The 22,713-nt window shown below is 43.2% G+C and overlaps 1 protein-coding gene across 2 annotated transcripts in view; it reads right to left on the bottom strand.

Annotated features, from left to right (window-relative positions):
• Positions 1-490: 490 nt before the first annotated feature.
• The window catches only part of LOC119169521 (cytosolic non-specific dipeptidase), a 137,348-nt gene continuing 115,125 nt past the window's right edge, over positions 491-22,713 (bottom strand). Inside the window, exons 3-14 of one of the 2 annotated variants that reach the window (XM_075884743.1) lie at positions 19,395-19,458; positions 18,416-18,539; positions 16,446-16,616; positions 14,943-15,101; positions 14,147-14,304; positions 13,126-13,200; positions 10,985-11,129; positions 8,739-8,838; positions 7,719-7,890; positions 6,850-6,935; positions 4,707-4,873; positions 491-776 (exon numbers count right to left, since the gene is read on the bottom strand). In XM_075884743.1, the coding sequence (XP_075740858.1) occupies positions 729-776; positions 4,707-4,873; positions 6,850-6,935; positions 7,719-7,890; positions 8,739-8,838; positions 10,985-11,129; positions 13,126-13,200; positions 14,147-14,304; positions 14,943-15,101; positions 16,446-16,616; positions 18,416-18,539; positions 19,395-19,458 (1,469 nt within the window). In that variant the 3' untranslated portion in view covers positions 491-728. The remainder of the gene's footprint in view (positions 777-4,706; positions 4,874-6,849; positions 6,936-7,718; positions 7,891-8,738; positions 8,839-10,984; positions 11,130-13,125; positions 13,201-14,146; positions 14,305-14,942; positions 15,102-16,445; positions 16,617-18,415; positions 18,540-19,394; positions 19,459-22,713) is intronic. The other variant, XM_075884744.1, reaches the window with a different exon arrangement.

A 22,713-nucleotide genomic window follows, 5' to 3' on the forward strand; every position in this document is an offset into this window, starting at 1 on the left:
CGCCGCAGTTGTCCATCAGCAACGCTGCTGCCTGCAACCGCTATAATGAGAAATGAAAAAAAATAAATAAACAAAAATTACTCCAAATACAACGGGATCAGAAAGGTATTCTCTTGAGCGGCTGCCCAGTATTCCAGCACAGAGCCATCCCGGCACTCATAGCTTCAAAAGAGACCGGACCTTAATAATGCTTGATGTCGGTTAAGGAATCCTGTCAACATATGGAATAGAGTGTTTCACAAGGGTAAGTGACAACCTGGAGTTACAGAACATGAATTTCTTTAACGAGTGGGTCGTTGAATGCTACCAGCTCACTACAAACAGCTCACGCACAACTTTTCCTCTTCGTCAGCCGCAGCTTCACCAGAGTGCTTATAAATCCTTACAGGTGTGTTGTGGTATACTTGCCGCTACGGAGAAATAGTTAAGTGAGCCATTTCGTCGGTCAATGAAAAACATAGACGCTCAGCAAGTTCGAGGGCACATGACATCCGAACCGAATAAACGTATTTTATTCGCAATCATAAAACAAAAAGTAGATTACGTTATTATCGCAATTTATGCTTATAGTATGTCTAAAGAGGGTCCGTAGCTTACTGCTGCTATTCTAAGACCCCTTATTCAAGCCACCCATCCATGGTGATGCCTCCGAGACTTCCATCACGTATACTTCGGTCCTTTTATCGAACATCATGTGGAGATTTTCTCATCGAGTTGCGACACCGGCCTTAAGGGAGCTTAGAAAGCTCGAACATGTACGCTGCGAACAGCTTCGCCTGCAATGTAGTAACAAAAAAAGTGAACTTAGACATGCACGACAAAAGACGCCTCTTACGTATATAACTAGCACCTCCAATTACACACGTCCTTAAACACTCTATGAGGCATGATGGTAAGAACAACTCACATAAACCCTTTTGGGTGGCATTCTGGTTAGCGTCGGCTCCTTAAAATATGCACAAAATTTGAGCTCTTTTTTTTAAAGGGTTATCGAGAAAAAGCAGCCCTTGTGCGTCCCGCTACCTTATAAGTGTATCGAAAAAAGTGGGACATATGTATCCCATTGCCTACTGAAGTACTGTCGTTTCAGAAATAAAAAAGGACCACTTTTATTCTTTTAGATGAACATAATAGTGCCTCAACGTCAACAAAGGACAGAGCCTGTATGCACCAACTTCCGTTCAAAAATTATCAACTAAATGTCACTTGTGCTAACGGCACTCCAGCAGCAGATGTGTGTACTGGTCACGCCTGCAACAGTCTAATTTTGGTCTGTGGAGGAAGCCCAACTGCTTCTTCTGCGGAAAGATGCTTCCCTGCTTGAAACAGAATCAAAACTGGATGCTGTAATAAGTTGTACACACTGTTACACTGGCCAACTCTCAGAAATGTTTCAGTAAATAGTTGCTGGTTTTTCAAAGCAAAAAAATATTTAGTGCGTATAAGCAAGAACAAAGGAACCACTATAATCGCACATTTTCGCACTAGTTTGCTCGATTTTCGCACTAGTTTGTTCAATTTTTGCTCAACTTTCATGCTGAATCTGGCAAAGAGCATGCCAATATTTGATGAATAATGGATATGGTAGGTAGTACAATTGAAATGGTTTCTTTAAAAGAAGAGCCTTTGCTGACTCCTTGCGAATACTATAAAAAAGTATCTAAACCATTTTTCCGAAAGTTAACAAGATTGCACTAAAAGCACGAAAGCAATAAATTTAGTGGTCTTGATGATAAAATCTGTGATATTGTCAAGAAAAGAAGTTGAACATTTGAGTCTAACTGCCCCACAAAAAGGTAATAGAATCCCGAATATTATAGCTGCCATAACATCACAAATCACAGAAAAAAAAACGTGGCTTATCCCTTTCTTTAAGCAACGTTATAACACGAAAGTGAAATGCGTCTTCACAAAGCGTTTATTGTGCCGTGTTTCGTCCCAAGCTCGAAGGAATGAATGCTATCACCAAATTGCAATGTCACGCGAAGAATGGCAAGAAGCTTGAAACTTGCAGGGCGCACGTCAAACAGAAAGCACGCTCAAAATGAGCACATGCCGTAGAGAAAGAAAATTTTATTTAAGTGAAAAATTTCACAGAGAAATGGCAGTCAAGCCATGTGTGCCCACCACCTCCTCAGCTCATTGTATGACGCGGAGCTGCACTTCTAAGCTCATATCGCGGAGTACACTTTCCCACGTCTCGGATGAGGGAGTGGTCAAGAGATCAGGGGGGTCGTAGTATATGTAAGAGGGTGGTGACGGAGCCACACTGTGAGCAATGCCGACTGAACTAATCGAGGTAAATTTGTGTGTATACCAGCGGGCACGGGAACGACTTCGTTTTGAGGCGGCGTGATGCCATTTCTTGCGGTTCTGCGAGTTTTATATGCGGCGGTAGTTTTCTTGGACGCGCGAGGTGGTAGTGTTCAGCAATTTTGTTATAGGATAGGAGGGGTTCACCGATGTTCTCGGGGTTCGTGGCACAGCTCAACACTCGGTTAACAAAGCTTGTCGGTGGGCGGCCTCGCTCTCTGGGTTTCGCGCGTGCGCCGGGACCCACGAGATATTTGGGAAGCGGATCGTCGTCTTCGAGATACGCGAGGGACTGAAGGAACCACGAAGTACCACGAGCGAAATCGCAGATGACAGTTTTCGAGTAGCTGAGGACCGTAGTGAACGTGGAGGACACCGCAAGAGGTATAGTAGCTTCTTCCTCGGCTTCGGCGGGGTGGAAGGCATACATGGAGCTAGTTACTCGCACCAACGCACAAGTATACACAAGTAACGCACAGGGACACACGCAATTATTACTTTTTCGTGCGTTCCCCGCCGTGGTGGTCTAGTGGCTAAGGTACTCCGCTGCTGACCTGCAGGTCGCCGGATCGAATCCCGGCTGCGGCGGCTGCATTTCCGATGGAAGCGGAAATGTTGTAGCCCCATGTGCTCAGATTTGGGTGCACGTTAAAGAACCCCAGGTGGTCGAAATTTCCGGAGGCCTCCACTACGGCGTCTCTCATAATAATATGGTGGATTCAGGACGTTAAACCTCACATATCAATCAATCAATCAATCAATCAATCAATCAATCAATCAATCACTAAATCCATCAATCAAATCATTCTTCGTGCGTCACCGGCGTGGTACTTTCGTAAACGCGACCCCGGCAGCCAACTAAGTGACCTTCATGCTTTCTTTAACCACTGTAACTACAAAGCAAATTCGCGGTGGAAGAAGAAGAAGTACCAAGCGCCCTGATATCCATATAAGCGAGCGCGCGAGTCTGAGAACATCAGTACGGACTTTGACCACGGCATGTGGCGGCGCGCACGCATCGCAACCCGTGAGGTGGCGCGGGGCTTCGATCTTTAAGAGCGTGCGCGCTCCCAACGAGCGACTCTTGCATGATGTCGCTACGTATGACGAAGACACGCTGAGGTTGCAGAGCTCTGAGGATGGCCAGCGGTACATGGTTATACACATACCTTGCCGTCAACTAGTTAAGCAACGTGTGCGTTTTTATCAAGCGGCTTCCGTCGTGTGCTGAAGACCGAGAGGTCGCTTGTTCGACGCTCCGATGAGAAAATTCTTGTTTTTTGCGATTTGTTTATATACATTTCACGACGCAATATTTATGACAGAATCGTGTCAGTGGAGCTTTGGTGTACCCCGACATAAAACACTTTTGTGCGAAAGAAAAACGTTTCGCCCACGTTATACTTGATCTTTGTATATTTGTTTGGATTTTACTTGCTGAAACCACGATATGATTATGAGCTCCGTGGTCATAAAGGACTCCGAAAATTTCGACCACCCCGGAGTTTTTAACGGTTGCCTAGATCTGAGCACATGGGCCTCGAACATTTAGCCTCCATTAAAATGAGGCCGGCACTGCTAGGATTCAATACGGTGGCCACCGGGTCACGCCGTCATTCTGTCTTTCTTCGGCGACTAATTCTGCCACTCGCTGGGACGGCATCAAGGTTTGACAAATACTGTAGAAGCTGAATAGCATTGCCCCAGCGATAATTCTCACACTTAAGTACCATGTGCACGGAACATCTCAATATGAATAGCATAGTTAAAACGTTAGGCATAGCACATTCTGTAGCAGACGAAAGGCAGCAATAAAACTACTGCTTGCTCACAGAGTCACAGACAGGGGGATACAGCATACATTATCATCAGCCTTACCATGTCCACTGCAGGGCAAAGGCCTGCAGCAGGCACGCGTTGGTACTGTCGCGGTGTGCGCAGCTAATGTCAAGTTCTTGTTCTCAACTACGATGTGCTTAACACTCATTTGTTTCCAGTCCCACCTTGTTCTTTTTTTTTGGTCTCTTAAGGCTACATCTATCATTTTTATCGCGGTCGACTGCGTCGTCCTCCATTTAAGGCCTCAATTAATGCTTCATACACGCAGCTGAATTTTATCGTCATTTCACATGCCAAACTATAAAAAACATTATTCTGTATCGAACTTAATCTCTTGCACGTTATGAAAAAGCAAAAGCTCGAAATAGCTGTAGAATTTTCGCACTATAAATATACGTTCCTGAACCTCTAAGAAATATGTTGCAGCAGGCGGCCAGTCTAATACGATTGTGTGTCATTCTAAGCAAAAAAAAAGTAATGATGCTGAATGCAGGAGATGTTGGGTAGAAGCACGCGTGATTTCTAACTATTTTGTGCTGGAAGACACCACTGACCCCGGCGACGAGTTCATCGACTTTGAGGTACTCGTCCGTCGAGTGGAGCCCTCGACCACCGGGCGTCATGCTGAGCACGATCATATCGGAGCACACGTGCTTGTACAGGTGGCTGGCCGCAACCACGGAGGCGCCTTCACGTGTGAGGTCAGGTGTGACGCCGTACGCTGTGCGACAGAGAACGACAGCACCCCCAATTAGTTGTAACTTTTCACTATATATATATATATATATATATATATATATATATATATATATATATATATATATATATATATATATATATATATATATATCTATATATATATATATATATATATATATATATATATATATATATATATGGTGGGGTGATATTCAATGGATCCGGTGGAAAATGCAGTATAAAAAGAGGTCGACAAACGTGCGAAAAAACACTAGTGTTTTTTCGCACGTTTGTCGACCTCTTTTTATACTGTATATATATATATATATATATTTTGAGAACAAACAGAAGAGTGTGTGTACGTGGTGCTCTTCAGTACGTGGCGCTCATTAAACAGAGACGTTAACTCTCTATCGAGTCCCACGGCTCCCAGACAAGAGTATAACAATCATCTAAGAGAGCTGTGCCTCTCTTAAGAGAGTCACATGCGTGGCCCGTCGGGACCCACTTAGAGAGTTAAAATGATATTTTTAACACGAAAGTGTTTTGTGCTTGTGTGCACCGAGACTTGAGTGACGATTTCTGTCATAGAAATGACGACGTAAGAATTCAAACAACTAGATCGCGAAGTCAAAAAGTTCTGTGATCAGCAGTCAAACCCATGTCCTCTTGGCCGACAGACGTAGTAGAGGGGCACGATAATTACTCCACCACGGTTACATACTATGAAGGCTGTACAAGCGCAACTTTCTTCAATGAAAAATGCTTTAATGTCTCAAAGGTTGGCGGAAGCCTTTAAAGGAGTACTGACACCTTTATTCGGAGGCGAGTTTACTCTGTCAAACAAACTTGGGGTATACAGAAAATGTTCTTAGCAAGTTTGACGCTCCGCAAATGCTATTGAGATGTTATGTTTTTATGGCATAGTCAATTTTCTTGCAGCGCACCCACTGACATCGACACTAACGTGACGTCAGGCTACAGTACTATTCCTGGTCACTTCACGCAGCATTCTGGCTATTTGTGACGACGAGAAGCACGAAAACACAAAGAATGGCAGCTTTCGCGCCACCTTCTCGATTTTCTGCTCGTAGCGCGTGGTAGTGTGGTCACTGTCATCCAGCTTGCCTTTGTGGCGAGCAAGTGGAGTCTGGAATATTGTTCGTACACTTGAATCTATAAAATGCGCTTATCAGAGGGCCAGCGCTTTATTTCTGATTTGTTATCATGGCGGCAATATTTTGCCCGGCTTTCGCTAGTGGAATGGGGACAATATATGCAAGTTCTACTGGTTCCTGTCCAATCCGGCGCCGAGACAAGCATGGGTCGACTTTGTTTGCCGCGGTCGAAGCGGAGACTTGGACGCCAACTAAACGCACTTTGCTCTGTTCGCAGCACTTCACTCCGGATGCATACACGAACAACATGCAGTTGTACCGACTTCGCTTTGTCGACAAAGAACGTGCGCTTAAGAGTGATGCCATACGTGAAGTGACGCGCGTACGAGAAAAGGTCAGGAAAACTTACGCTTGCGCATGCTACCGGCCGGTGGCGTTGCTCATACCATGTCGTAATGTCAGGGTACAGTAGGAACTGAAATTGACACTTAAAAGCATGCCTTTTACCGGCACAATTCCTTCACTCTCGGAGGCTTGGACTAATATATGACGAAAAAAAACGATAAGTAATAACAATTGTGTCAGTACTCTTTTAAGGTGAAATATTTTGAGGTTAGAAGGTTGGCATATGCCATAGATTCAATTTTCGTTGAAATGCTCTTAGTGGAAACATTTGCTAAGTTGTATGTCAACTGATGTGAAAAGCAGAAATGGGTGGGCATCAAAATATGCGTGAGCGCTTACTACGAGTGTTCTGTTGTTAGAGAATGTCTTTTCGTTCAGATGCGGCAACAAGTCAACAATTTTTCAAATAATGCATATTTACCTTCGACGCTGCAGTGAGCTAACTGTAATTTTATACAGCAATAAGATGACTCACTGTGACGGACGGCGGCTACAGTGGCCTTGGTGTGAGGCCTCTTAGGTGGACTGGACCACGTCTCGGTGCTCTGCGTCATGGTCACTCTGGAAACGGAAGGGGCCACCCAGAGAGACATCGTCAGTTTGCAACGTCGGGGACAACAAAGGGCAAGAAGCTACGTCATAACGAGTTGTGATATTGAACATTCGATTTTTTCTTTTATGCGTCAGTTCACGTCTGGTGTGATCAAGAGCGTGTAGTATTGCCCCTGTGTAACTCTAGCGCACGTGCAGACTGGGGCATCATCACGTGGTGGCAGCCCGTGGTGTCCGCGACAGCTATGCCTAAAAAAAAGGCCAAATGAGCAAATGGCTGACGTAATTGACGTAAGACATAAGATCTCGTCTGTCGATGACGTGATCTGGCGAGAGAGGAGCGAGCGGTTTCTAGCTGTCCTTGATGCGTAATTGTAAATTTCTCGCAGCGTCCTGCACGTGGCCGGAAATTTACGATGACGTCTAGGCGCTGTGTTTGCAAAGCAGGTAAACCAGTAAATATGCAGCAGTTTTCAGGCTTTGTGAACAGAATGATTACTGATAATTAAAAGAAAGTAACCAAAAGCCAGTTCTGCCTGATGTGGCATTAAAGGATTGCTTCATATGCAATCCACGAGGCTGAAGAAAATGACGAATATGCGAGATGCGATAAATTTGAGAAAGAGAATGTACAGACGGCTTTTACTCCAACACTACTGAAATGTAAGGTTCATTGAAATGCGCAGGTACTGAAGCGGTACATTCGAAAAACAAAGGTTTGCTTTATTACACTTTCAATGCATTGCTTTTGGACTAAACTGCCAATTTAGCTAGTATATTTCACGCACTTACTTGAAACCATTGGGGCTGTTTCTCTTAGTGAACTGCCGCTCCAGGTGACTGGTGACGCAGTCGCACACCTTCTGGCACGTCTGGTTGGGTACCGTGCATGCGGAGAACTTTCCAACCACGCGACCCGGGATCACCGTCTTCTCACCGTGAGACGAGTGGGCGCCTTCAATACCTGTCAAACAACAATAACTCTACTAGGCTCCAGAGGTATGTTCGAGGTGAACACTGCATCCAGTTATTACATTTAGTCTGCCCTGCTATGTGTACAATCGACGAAAATGAAAGTGTCAAGAGGAAGACACCTCCAATATGATTGTATTGACTGTGTGATAAACTAATACTCGTCATGAAATCCTGCATATCAGTGTCTGAATAAAGAAAATGATTCAATATCTATAGTACACACATGTGTCCTTTGTTGACTGACGGGAAATTAGTACTAAAAGTTCAATTACGTGCTGCGATGTCTCGTTCTTTCATACATTGTCTTTGGAAAGAAGTGATGACCAAGTTATGCGTTCATCTAAAGACATTATCAGATGGAGCTAAATATTGATCTCACGTCATGTATTTCATCTTTGCCGAAATCTTGTTTTTATAGGCAAAGCTTACTTTCTATATCCAGTAGCAGCTAATGAAGTATGTATACACGCTAATCACAAACCTGCCTCAACGAATCGCTGGGGAAAATAGAATAATGAATATGCAATGATGGAATGCTCATTACACGTGATGCCCACGCACAGATACACTGTCAAACAAGAAGGAGGGGTTATATGGCTATAGATAACATGTATAATATTGCCTTGTGGTGGGTTATAAGTTCCACAAGAAATCGGTAAGGCTTTTAGATGCTACAACATCAACACATGAGGAACGCACAGCAATATGCTACTCTGGACGTTTGTAGCACATTACCCCGGCTACGACGACCGTAACAACCAAAATAAGAGAAAGAGTGTTTACAGTGTACTCTACTGTTATTCGCTGTATCAACTTCTTTCTTATTTATATGCGTACCATGTATAGTGAGAGATGGGTATCGCCACTTGCGCATGAGCAGTTGTAGCCTGTCGTCGATGGTGATGCGCCGGATGTGATGCATACTCTGGTACTCGATCTGGAATCAAGGCCTTAGATTACACTGGAGATGATTCCGGTTTCATGAAAAACAAAGGCAAGATGCTCTATGCCCAAGGTGCCTCAGCAATCGTTACAGTAAGCCAGTACGCTGATTAGTTTGAGAACTTAAACTGCACCGGAGACGAGATACCTGAGCGCAAATGTTTCGTCCGTATAGTAGTATAAGGTCTCTTCCACTTTTCCCTCACCCTCGAATAAACGCTTAAGTGCACTGATGCATCTGAAAAACAACACTGCAGATACTACTAATAGAAAAAAACGCCTGTTAAAAAGGGTAGTTTTGTAATGTTTTGTAATGTTTGTTTGTATGTTTTGTAATCAATTATTAACAATCCTTTACTCGCTACACGCCGTAAGGTATCCAGTCTCGTACTCTTCCACAAAATTTACAACAACTCCCTTTTGCGTTCCCTTCTAATAACCCCTCGTCATAGATTTCAACTCGTACTGACCATGCGCACAAAGTTGCTGTTCCTCGCTTCAAGACATCAACATATTCCCACTCATTCCTGCCTAAAACTTGCAAGGATTGGAACCACCTCCCACAATCAGTTTCATCCATCACCTCGCCTTGAAGTTTTAAAACATCGCTCGATAACATACTTGGTGTTGGAAATGTAAACGTTTGATTTTGTTGTTAGTTTACTTGTATAATCTACTGGCTGTATAACATAGTTGCAGTTGATAATAGTTGCTTTCCAGTGTTTAATGATGTTCTATTGTCTTGTCTATGTATTCTTTTCTTTAACATTGTTCGTCAGTGCCCGCTCCCCTCTGCAATGCTGTAAAGCCCTGAGGGTACAATAAATAAATAAATAAATAAATAAATGAATAAATAAATATATAAACAAATAAATGTTGGCTTGGTCAAACTCGTGAATTGCGTAAAAGTAGCACTAAGGCACTGCGTCGGACATATTATGCGTTCCTTAAACATATTAGTGCGCAGGAGCCTTCTTATGTCAGTTTACGAGCGAGCACCACAACGTGTAATAGGCGTACTGGCCGGCCTTCAGAACTGTTTCTGATATTTGTGGCATTCTTTTTACAATAAAAGTTCTTGTACAGCTCGAATTTATTCATTACATCCTATCCTTCGTTTCGCTGTCATGTACAGGGCCCGCCATTTGGAAGAAAGGAACGCTTAAATCGCCACGGTCTTTTCATAAACACATAAACGGCTCTGAAGATTTGATGTTACACTTACGAGACATCTAAGTTTGGGTTTCGACAACATACTGCGCGTGCGCGTTAGCGGGATTGTAAACTACAACATAGCATGACTATATTGTGGGGAAGCTAACCCTACTACGCGAACACTAATGTTCCGCCGACTAATTGCCGCTAGAACACAACTTATTGAGACAGACAAAGCGGCGCTCTGACACCGATTTCACAAGTTAGTATATGGTTCATTGAATGCCTGACCCATTCCGTGAAAGCAGGTGAGTGGTCATAGATCTTATCTACCCACGTGGCCTCCATTCCGACAATGACCGAAGGCGGTGCCACTTTAATCTACGCAACATGGTATCGTCAGGGGTATAATTTAAGAAACGATGAATGGAGTCAAGAATCGATGAAACATCTTCTTACAGGGCCGTCTTTGGAGTCAACGTTCTCACAAGTGATTGTGCTTTCTTGAAAACAGTAACGGGCTTGGCGAAGACGAAACCACGTGTCGAGACTTTGGATCAAGTGACTCCTTCGGGCTAAATATTTTTTATTTATAAGTGGAATTTAACATCCCAAAACCACCATTTGATTATGATAGATGCCATAGTGGAGGGCTCCGGAAAATTCGACCACCTGGGGTTCTTTAACGTGCACCCAAATCGGAGCACACGGGCCTACAACATTTTCGCCTCCAGGGCTAGATATTTTTATGAACAGTATATGGAATTATAATGCGTAGGACAGAAGGTTTGTTGGTTGGGCTAGTTGGTATACGAATGTTGTGATAGGATGGCGGGATGTATGGGATGTTGGACACACGGGACATAGTCGGCGCTGTGTCCTGTGAGATCACCATCTCGTGTTTCACGCTGTCCGGCCACAATATGCACAGTGTTCATCTCTCCTCGCTACTCGTGGGTTCCTTGCACAAGTGCAGTGGTACCTACCGTATCAAAGTCCACGTGCTCGTATAATTTCCACTCAGTGTCCGTGATTGGGGCCACGTCATCGTGGAAGCCTTCTACGGAGACGTGACCGCGGGCGCCCATTAGACTGTCCAGCAGGAAGACAACGTCCGCCATCGGCTCGTGCCTGGGCAAACGTGTCAACAAACATAATCATTACAGCGGTCAGAAAAGTATTAACGTTATGTGGAACGACTTGCATTGTTCCCGCTCGACCAATATTATTCTAACTGGTGCAAAACAGGTGCGCGCCAGGCGAGGAGCAGCTACCAGGAGCGAAAGCTGCATGGTGGTAGAGACAGTAGCGACATTAGTATGCAACTATCGATGTTAGTAAACACTAGAATACCTCACTGCCCTAAAAACAAAACAAACAATCGCCAGGCCGGCATAAAACGTACAGTACAGCCACAGCGAAAGCTGGAAGAGCGACTTTTCAGAGCATTTTTAAACACTCCTTGCGTAACTGCTACAGACACACTTGTTAGGTGTACACCACGCCATAAATATTCAAATTTTTCGTGTAGTACGCCGACATTCCATATCGTATTCTTCGTCATTCTTCGAGGAAGCGTGGTATCCACTGCACACTTGCAAGTTTTTCACACAAATTTTTTTTATGAAGTGCTGGATGACGATGAAAATGCCTGAAGTGGGCATGCCCCACAGAAAATAGGTTATGAACAAACTTTTGTAATGAGTTGTAGCATTGAACAACCAGGTCGCTACGCACTTCGCGTTGTGTGACGCCTGGTTGTTTAATTCCTGTTCCAGAAGGTATTCTTGCTTCTACTAATGTAATTCTTTTCCCGACATTAAGCCTGCCTAATGCAAGTTTTCAACAGAGTTTCAAGCGCCGGCATAGCTCTCCTGAAGATTACGGGGCTGGCACGCAGTGGACCCGGGTTCGAATCCTGCTGTGTCCTTGTTTTGTGTGATAGTGGTTGCGGACACTGGCGGTGGACCACTACGGCACCGCACACGACCCTTGCTGTTATCTCATAACAGCTTTCGCCGTAAAATAGGATCAGTCTTCAGGCTAACTTGTGTAGTGATTCCCGCCTCGCCACACATATGACGCTCCTGGAAGGTACACGTGAACTCTCTTTGGAAGGTATTATCGTTTTGTCCGAAAGTTGTAGGACACCGAAGACAGTCAACGAGTTGTTTTTTTAAACATTGCATACCTGGAAAGTACGCGCTATTCCAAAACAGTAACATCTTTACTTCATTTTTCTTAGAGTGTGGGCTTCATACATCTATGCTGATATTTGGCTACGAGGGTCACAGTGGTTGGGTAGGTTTCCATGTTAGTTTCGACTGCTATGCTTCATTAGAGCACGTGATGCAATTTGCACATGTAAACATCGTTTCGGTCCTATTTCGAAAATATAGCACCAGCTATATTGAACAGAACGCCCGTCCTGGTGTATACGTCAATGGCGTTCTTCGATCGCTACCGCTCCGGGTATGGGAACCTTACTGTGAAGACAATGCGGTACAACCATGACCGTGTTTGGCGTTATGCATTGTACGTGCTGTGGTAACGGCGTTGAAATGTATGTGTGCTCAAAGAAAATTAGAAATTGCAGAAGCCTATCTTATACAATATACAAATCTTCAATAAAGAACAACAGCTGAAGTGATGTGCTGACATCTACTTCGAACACGCTCACACTGTTGTTTGTTGGAACCGGTATTGCCATCTGCCGCAAAACACAGAAATTCAGTGGCTCCCAGCCAGTGAGAACATTACCGCCTCGAATGGCTCCTGATTTTGGTGCCAGAACAATCGGAGAAAGTCCCTTTTTAGACCTTTCGGAGCAATTATATCAGTTGTCTTGAACACGCTCATTCTGTAAGTATTGCTAAAGGAGATACATTTAGTACTAAGAGACGCAATGTGTGCTTTACACGTAGTTGTTTTTGTGTAAAGTGACACTAATTGACCTTCCTATGGGCATTGCACTCGTTTTTCAAAAGAATATTTGTAATTATATTGTAGGTATAGCACCAGTTTTGCGGTAGTTAACGTTGCCAAATGGCAGCTAAGGCTGCCTTATTGCAAAAGCTCGTAGTTTGTCATAAGCTCCTCTTTCGTGAACAATATTTCCATGACTCACAATGCTCCACCATCAGCGCCAGATTCAAGATGTGATTGAGCGGACGTTATCTCCACGTTGAAGGAACACCATCCCCTGAAAAGCAAAGGAGCAACAATACTCGTCGGTTATATTAGTGTCCGTTGAGTTTTAAAAATATTATCAACGATTAGGTTGACATGCTCGTGCGACAGTGCAAACTATGTGAAGCAGGATTATAATAAAATTCTATTACAAGTTCACTCAAAAATAACCTTGAGTTCAAGCTTACGACACTGCAATAAACACCGTCAAAGCAAGACACTCATACAATACATGCACTGAGATGCTTTGCGCCGCGAAGTCGTGACAAAGATCTTGAAAACGGTAAAGGGTGCCTCGAAAACGCTAAAAACAAGCAAGTTAGTCTCCCCGGGCGTTTATCACCTTTTAGGTACAATTCGTAAAGCCAACACTCTGTTGGCGTGACGTCACGAGAAAATTAGTTCTCAAACGGCTGTTGTACTATACAAGTGGAGAATTGTCTATAACCCTGTTTCACCATGTGATCACACGTCATTTCTTTTTTGTATCACAGGTAAATCGTGAGCGATCAACTTATTTCCCCTCATTTTGTGTGTTTTTGACAGCGTAATCGGAGATAACAGCGTGCAGCCGAAAAGCGCGAAGTCCGAATCAGGCGGTCGTCTTAGTGTTGACACTGTCCACGTGTTTTGTGAAAAAATAAGGCGTGAGGAGGAGATAGTGCCAGTCGGAAAAACAAAAGCAAGAGAAAGTAATTACTCTCTCATATTTTAGCTCTTAGTGCTTGAAATGACAATTTAACGTTTTTTTCCCGCACGTTAAAGAACCCCAGGTGGTCAAAATTTCGTGAGCCCTCCAGTACGGCGTCTCTCATAATCAAATGGTGGTTTTGGGATGTTAAACTTCACAAATCAATCGATCAATCAATCAATCAATCAATCAATCAATCAATCAATCAATCGACGGTTTTTCCACAAAAATAGAAACAAGTGAACCAAAAGGAAGTGTTATCCTTTACCTGAGGCCATAGCTGATGGAAGGTGTGCATGGGCTCAGCCAGAAGCCATCGGCTATGCAGACAAAGTTTATGCCTCTGAAGAAGTCCTCCTTCGCGTTTTCCGCCAAGTAGGAATCCAATCCTTGAGAGCCAACTTCGGCCATGCTGTCGATCAGGAACTGCATATGAGCAGGAATGCTTGAATGCACATGCTATTAACAAAAAACAAAACAAAAACAAAAAAAACATGCCATGAACAAAACATGTACCCCCCCATTGCCCTTTACGGAATGGATTCAGCAACAGCTGTTGGTGCCTGTGAAAAAAATTTCCATGAGTTTCTTCTCCATGCTCTCTCTTGCGAGTGAAAAGATATGCAGACCTTTTGACACTAAGTTGGCCTGAAGGAACCAAACCAATTTTTATGTGTCGACTTGGTTGCAAATGATCATGCTAAATGTTGGCTCCTATGTACCACGGGCTCTGTGTGGTGGCGACGTAAAATCAGTTTCAAATGTCTCGTTAGTCGACCCTCGATCATTTTCTCCTCCTTGAACTCTCAATTTAGCATCAGCTGTAAAGGTGCTACCATTTTTGCAGGAATCAAGCAAACATTATCTACAGCATTCAGTAATGCAAACCTCGAAGGAATGGAGAAAGCTGATGAAACGAAAATCTACCCAATGTAAAACTTATATGTGCAATTACAAATTGAACCTAATCAATCGAAGGACGTTAAAGCATTACGAGTGTTCACATTTTAAATTGCAATGGTTCAGAGTTAGTCCAGGTGAAATTCTCCCGATTGGACTCTCACTTTGAGATTGACGGGCGTAGCTTTTTCGGTGCTTTCGCGGAAAGCATACAGAGCCCCTATCCATGCAATCAAGGGACCCTTTGCAGACGCTGTGCCTCTTGCGAGGAGTCGGCCGTCTTGCTCCGTCGGAAGAAACGGATCCGCCATCCATCCGTCCTCCTGCCAGGTGAGTATGATAGGATTTATTAAAGACGACAGTCTTTCTTGGGGTACCTCTACGCGAAAATTTGGCACGCCTGTCTGCATATTTGTCTGTTAGTCCACCGTAGCGATATTCCAAACGGCACGAACGATACTCCTAAAGAACAACCCCATCCGCAGCACCCTCGTATACTGCTGAAATTTAAGTGATCACACTTGTGTGATTGTCAATTTTGTCAATTAAAAAGCATATATTGCGCATATGTGAGGCACCATAGGAACACGTCAATATTATGTATGTGTGTCTTTATACTAGGGAATGCATACATAAGTAATTCCAAGGACTGTAGCATTTATCACGCGTGCTGTGCTGACAATGCAACGGGATGATGAAAAAGGCAAGTGTTTCCAACGCTTTACTAAGACGACAAGGTGGTGGCACCTGCCTGTCGCTTTGCGTTCTACACTTTATCGCCTCCGAGACGGGCGCGCACGCTTTCCTTCGTTTTCGAAAATAACTACCAGATAGCGCTTTTCTCTAACGTGCGCCGATGCGCTCGTTCGCCTTCGCTGCACGGAACAAAACACTAACGCCGAGCCTCCAGAATACAATTTTTCAATTTTCTCGCGCAGAATATCAAATAAACATTTTGTTCACTTTCTCCAGATGCAAGACTATCGTGTTTTGACGACATTTGCAGTGAAACATGCAAATATGGGGTCATATTTTTCATAGTGATCACTTGCATTAAAATTCAATAACGTAGTACAGTATGTTAGCGGTGCCACTAAAGGCGCCTTAGAGCTAACATGTATCGCTCGGTTTGGCAACCACTGATAGAAGTACCGGATAGTATTCATCACCAAAAAATTACTCACTATGATTCACTCAGGCTCAGATTCATGGCTCAATCTGAGTATGAGTGAATCTCGTGAATCGACTGATGAGTGAGTTCGCTGACCTGTGCCTGTGCTTGCCTGACTAAATAATTTTGTCCTTTTATTTATATCGCATTGCTACATGCTTCCTACATGATGGGCATCGGTTATTCTCCTTCTCCCACATAATTAGCAGTAGTGCACTTCGGCAGCCATACAAAACAACGGCAGTCTTGTGTTCATATTTCAGGCGGCAATAAAATGTAGCATTGTGAAATGAAAAGTGACCACGGTAAAATATCAGATTGACTTATAAAATATCAGAAACTACTGATGGCCGACAAAACTACAATAGAGAGAGAATTATCGAAAAACGGCGCACAGAAATGAGATGCCGCAAGCCTGGAAATCAAAGTCGTAACAATTTGAGGGAGCAATACAAATCACATACGTTTCAGTTTTCGCTAGTTCATATACCATTACCTTTCGTGCGGGATAGACGTCCAGGTGCCCGTAGACGCACAGAGTCTTCTTGGCGGCTTCTTGGCCCGTTGTGGCCAGCAGTAGTGGTGGCAACAGAACTTTGCTTCCGTCCGACAGCTGCTGGTCGCCAAGGGAAACTTCAGTCACGTGGGCGCCTTGTTCTTGCAGTATCTGCGAGTCAGCGAAAAAAAAGGGTGTTTTTTTCTTGGGTAGACACTTTTTGTTCATGGCCAAAGACGTTATGCGATGAATGAATCAAACAGTAAAAAAAAAACGAAAGACAAAGAAGAAATGTGGCTAGTCGCGGAGTACTTCACTTCATTCCTTCCTGCTTCGTGCTTTTGAGTGATTCATTTTTTTAACGTTGTGAACCGATTGACCCTGATCTCAGTCTTGTCATTCCATGACATCTGTGGGGTAAAAAAAGATAACAATTAGCAATGGCTAAGCTCGGCCATGCCAGAATATACAAAACATGAGGAAGGTGGCACAGCGAAACTGAACGTTTCACACATGACACCATACTTGCCGCCTTCACTTTCATGTGCCGCAATATTTCATAAACGTCGTACACATATGCAAACCGATTATTCTCGAAATCAGTCTGGAAAGTCCGAGTCACACTGCCGCTATTGTTAAGCTTCACCGTATAGTGAGCCAATGTGTAAGCCTTGATCTCATCTACGGCGTTATGTTGTTGCTGGTTCTGTGTTGGTCGGACACTTCACTAAGCCTCCTAGCCGCTTTTCCAGTGTCTATGTAGCCCGTGTAGCTTTCATTCTTCCTCCGCTCAACCACTAATTGGCTGGCAACTACTTCGGGATCCGATGAGTTAAGCTTCCCCGCTCTTCCGCGACGCTGGGCAGCAATGTCACTCTGCTTCTTTATAGGTACAACGTACTGGCAAACGCACCGCTCTAAGTATGTAGTGCCACGGCAGACACGACCAGAGGATAAAAGCAGCATGGCTCTAAGTGGACAAGCCAAGCGGTATACAGTCAAAAAGCGTCTGCCGCGGCTATGACGTGACTCCTCTGGGATGCGCAAATAGATGAGGCACGCGCATTCACTGCTCCTGGCGCATGCGCAGCCCCACTAACCGCAAGCAATGCGAAACTGTTCAACCTCGGCCCGTGAAGTCCACGCAACTTAAAGTTCCCACGGCCTGTTGCGCGTTCTTCCAAGACTACTCGGAGGCGATCGAAGGCTATCTTCTCTTAGTCTGTGTGTTGATCCTCCCCCTACCCCATTGAAAGCCATCTGCAATTGACGTAGTTTTGGCACTGCTTCTAGGATCGTAATGATGCCGCGGTTTCTGCACCTCACCTGTTTTTGTAAAGCCTCGGTGATTGGCCAACGTTTCACTGAGCGACGACGCCATGTGATGATGTCATTATGTGACGTAACATTATAGAACGTCATACGTCATGATAACGTCAGATGTTTTGGTGATCTGTGCTGTAATGATGTCATATGGTGACTTCATTACACCTTCATGACTTTGTGTATCACTCGTATTTACGCCGACATCATCGGTAGTCTATTGTCGCGTTTAACGAGGCATGTAAGCTTCTCACGTAAATTATATAATCAGAGGACAAAACGTTATTTCGTAAGTTTTCACTTGAAGGCTTGAAAAAAGGGGAATTATGTTGATGAGGCTACATCATTTCAGCCGTTGAAAAATGGATAAATAGAATGTTCTTTGACCGTCGGGTAAGATAAGCTGAGAATGTGGCAAATTCGTCCATGAATGAACAGGCACTAACCAACGTGAGAACAGTTTCAACTCCTCAGCGTATTGGTGAATAAATGATCTGTGAATGAAAATACTGAAGCTAAAGAGAATAGGCTGAACTTGCGTTCAATTTTTTGAACGCTCGCAGAAAGTTCTTACACGTAGGAGAATAAAATACAAAAAAAGCCAGTTATCTCTATAAGCATGGAGCATTTTCTGCTTAGTTTGTTACCGTGCTGGTTTCTTTGATGGCACGCACGATGTCCTTGTGGTGTTCTTTTTCGGCTGACACGCTGGGGATGGCAACCAAGTTCTTTAGCCACGTGACCATCTGGCCAGTGATTTTCTCGATGATGCTGCATGTGGATACACGTGCCAGCAGGAAACCATGGAATAAGTTTAAAAAAAGTGCAGTTTATGTGCACAGAATACCAATTCGAATATAATTGTTCTTTCAAACTTAACGTTGCAGGTGAATTTTCGAAGGCAATTTGACATGACTACTTTTTTCATTGTCTTATTCATCCCACCACACTAGCTTTGGAACAATAGAAAAGCGGCCGCTGTAAACGACGCCAGTGGGAATAAAGAGTACTTTTGCTTTTCTGTATGAGTGTGACTTTATTAGTAAGCACGGTTAGTACCAACGTTTGTATTTTCTAGCACAGGTCTATTTTATTTTATTATCAAGTAAATTTAACAACAGTATAGTGTAATAACTCTCGTTGGGGTTTCACATCCGAACACGATAACATAAACATGAGGAACAACGAAAAGAAAAGCTTTCACACAAATATTGGTGCATTTATCAAGTAGTCCTAATGTGGAAATTATAATGGACACTTCTATCAATAATGCTTATGCAGCAGCGTCATTGAACATACAAAAGAAAGATCGAGTTCACAAAACTTATTTTCGTAAGTGCGTTTTCCTGATGGCAAGCCAGCTTCTCTGATATGTATACTGTATCGTGATCAGCTAAAATATTCAATAACAAATATTTTATATTGAAAAAAGCTTTCTTGTGAATACAGGCCCGAAGCTAGCCGCAGTTCGAATAATGCCAATTTTCAAGGTTTCCCGTGCTCCAATTTGGACGCGTGTTTAAAACCCGAGCGGTATAAATTTCCGGAGCCCTTCTTCATACAGCATCTCCCAAGCATATCATGAATTTGGGACGTTAAACCTCACAAGTTATTACTATTACTTACTCAAAGACTTCTTGTAGCTCTGGCGGTATGCCCTCGTCTACTGTTCCAGTTGCGGATGATTTCCCTGAAGATAGAAGGGAACAGATAGATGCAGACTTTGTAAAAATAACTACTTTCATGAGTATGATAATGCATATAATGTGTATATCTGGCAGTGAAAAGCAAATAAATGTCCACAAAGGCATTTCACATCAAACTTCTGCCATCTATTCGGCATCGCCGCCTTCAGTGCTTGTTGCGTGGTGAATATCCTGACGCTAAATTTTCAAGGTTTCCATCCTGAGAAACACGAGCTATTCGCTTTGTTTCTTTTGCGTCAAAAATCTGCGACAAACATAACACGAGTTATTTTTGTCGCATATACTTCGAATAACAACTGCTTAGATGTCACGGTGCACTTTCACATTTAAAATATTCACAAGAAAAAAAAAGAACAGCGGCTTTGCAGCACGCGCACAACTTCATAAGCTGCAACAACGTAAGGGTTGCTTTACAGAGCACCTGAAGTGAAGCCATTGATTCTCTTTTAGTGAACCTTAGAATTTTATTAAGCACATATAATCTCATTAGGCACATATAATTAAGCACGAAATCAGCAGCTAAGTACAACTAATACGCTCGATCAACTCTCACCGGCGGTTCCATGAGGAGAAGAAACACTCATGTTTCAGCTGGTGTGGGCGAACACTGATACCGAATTATCGGCTTCTTCCTTCTCTTTGTCTACACGGAAAGGATGCACGCGCATTCGTCTTCTTCTAAGCAATTCTAGTAGTACACAGCCTTCCGCAAAAATTTCTTTGTATATAGTGAATATTTTTAGGCAGTACGTAAAAACTGCGCCGTGTACAAATGTGCGCGAAAAGCTGTAGCGTCATCACACGTGGCGTAGAAATCAGGAAAATCCCACTAGTCTGCCCTCGTCCACTAAAATTTAGCCCATTTAAGGACCGCGAAAGACGTACTGGTAGTATTTCATTGAGGCTTTGCACATTTATTTACATGCAATAGGCAACATGTGCAAAGTTTTTATAAACTTTAAATGGTTGTGGCAGTAGTTATGATATGGTACTTTAGAAAAGCCATTTAGAAAAGGTCGAGATAGCATTCGAAAAGCTGGGGAATCGAAATATAGGAGAGCACGCTATAGGCCCTCACCATACAGCTTATAGAAACACCCATACAGCTTATAGAAACACCAGCCCTTTATGGAAAACGTAACGTCACGCTTCTTTCAACTCTATTTCAATGTATTGTGGAATACTTGCACTGTTTTTCAAGATTTTGAAAATGTCGGTATGGATATAGTCATAGAAAGCCAGCGGACACTATCATATCTCTTGACATTTCTGTTAGGCTATACAACACCAAGTTAGTGTCCTGCTAGTATGCGAGTGAAGGACAATAGTTAACACGCAGGTGTTCTGCTGAAACCTGTATGCATGGCATGCTGGTCCCGTATGCATTGTATGCGGCCATTTCTATCATCTCGGTATATGTAGGTCTGTACCACTTTTTCTAGGGAATAAAAGATCTGCAGTTACTCGCAGCACGGTCGTAGTCCCCAGCCCTTTCCGTGCAGCTGTTTAAGATGATGATAATGATGAAGATGATGATGATGATGATAATGATGATGATGATGATGAGCCTTTTTGCTTCGCTGGCACTCGCCCACAAAGGGGGACCGGCCAAGAACCGGGCGGCAGGATCATCAAGTTAGTTAGTTATGCATTTAAAATCATTAAATAGGATTTCAGTATAAAGCAAAAACAAATCGTGAAAAATGTATGAAAATGATACACGAGGTAGCGGTCAGGCACTCAGGTAGTCTCGGAGCCGAAAATACTAATAACAATAGACTAACAAGGTAATCTTCTTGTTGCCAATATGTACGCACATACAGGAGAGCAAACCTCCCTGTGGCTAATACCTAATAAAATCCCTTCAAAGAATAAAATTACTGCCAGGTTTATTTTTAAGCCTGGCTTCTCAATTCGTTCGACCAAGTATCTTTTCCTTTGATGAGAATATCGGTGACAGAATAAAAAGAAATGATCTAGTGTTTCTAATGCTGAGGAGAGTTGGCAATGTGACTACGTTTCTTCTTTTTTCAGTGGATGGCCACCTAGTTACAGAACATGGAAACTACTGTGTTGTCGCTCGGCAGCATAGCAACCATGATTTCGTCTTTGGACTTTACGAAGCGAAAATGTTTCCACTTTCAAAACAGAAACTATACATCCTAGTTTATTTCTTTTCATATTTTTACCTTATTTCAGAGAGCCCCCTCCACCACACCATTGTCATTCACCTTCGCCTCCTAAGTATCTATGTTTGAGTCAGAAGTGACAATGAAAGCCTTAACAGGCTATCGCATATTCACAGCAGCATCTGTCGCAGCCTTGCGGGTCTCAGATAACCAAAAAACATGATTCCTTAAAAAAACAACTGATTCAATCTCTGAGGCATCGCAGTGCAATAGCTACGTATGTGCTGCCACGAAATCCTATTGTACCATTTGTAACATAAAAAGTACAGGCAGATTTGATTACAGCTCCCAGCACAACTATGCACGCACTTCACTTCTCGCACTGATCAGTGATTATCTAAAACGCTGAAACTTGCGTACCCCGTTGTGAAAGTGCCTATTGCATTCGATGCTCTCGATAATTTAGGGTAAAATAAAGTGTCAAAGCAAATACTTCTATAGATGGCACAATAACAGCACGGTTTTCGGCTGCTCTTTCACTTGCATGCACTGTGTCCGCACGACGAGTAACGTATACACACAGGTCCGTAAACATTGTAAACAAAATTTATTACTCGTTATTCTTGCGTTCTTGTCTTTTGAAGATGTGTAAGTATTTCCGAATATTTGTTGCCTTAAAAACAATGTCTGTTTGCAAGTGACAATATTTGTAATGCCCGCATTCGCCTCGTGAAGTTATGCTTGGTTCTGTTGGCCCATCTTCTATTATGTCATATTGAAAGAGTGAAGTTGTTTTCTCAATTTGATTCATAACCTAAGCACATTTTTTTCATTTTTTTTCTTTCACATTTAACTCATAAAGCAGCCATAGTTTTTTTCTCTTTAGGCAATAACGAACGCAAACTAACTGAAATACCTCACGACACAGAAGTTTTCTCGAACAGACGTTAAAAGCTTGCTTCCTGACGGGCCCTAAATAAATAGGCATTTTTTGGTGCTGATGAGTAGCTGTATTTTGTGTAACACACGGACGGGCAAGAATAAATAGACACCACAGGGAAAACTCGCCATTGTTTGACTCGAAACAACGAAATACACTTTTATCTTAAA

The sequence above is a fragment of the Rhipicephalus microplus genome, chromosome 2 (assembly GCF_043290135.1).
Source record: "Rhipicephalus microplus isolate Deutch F79 chromosome 2, USDA_Rmic, whole genome shotgun sequence".
Taxonomy (NCBI): domain Eukaryota; kingdom Metazoa; phylum Arthropoda; class Arachnida; order Ixodida; family Ixodidae; genus Rhipicephalus; species Rhipicephalus microplus.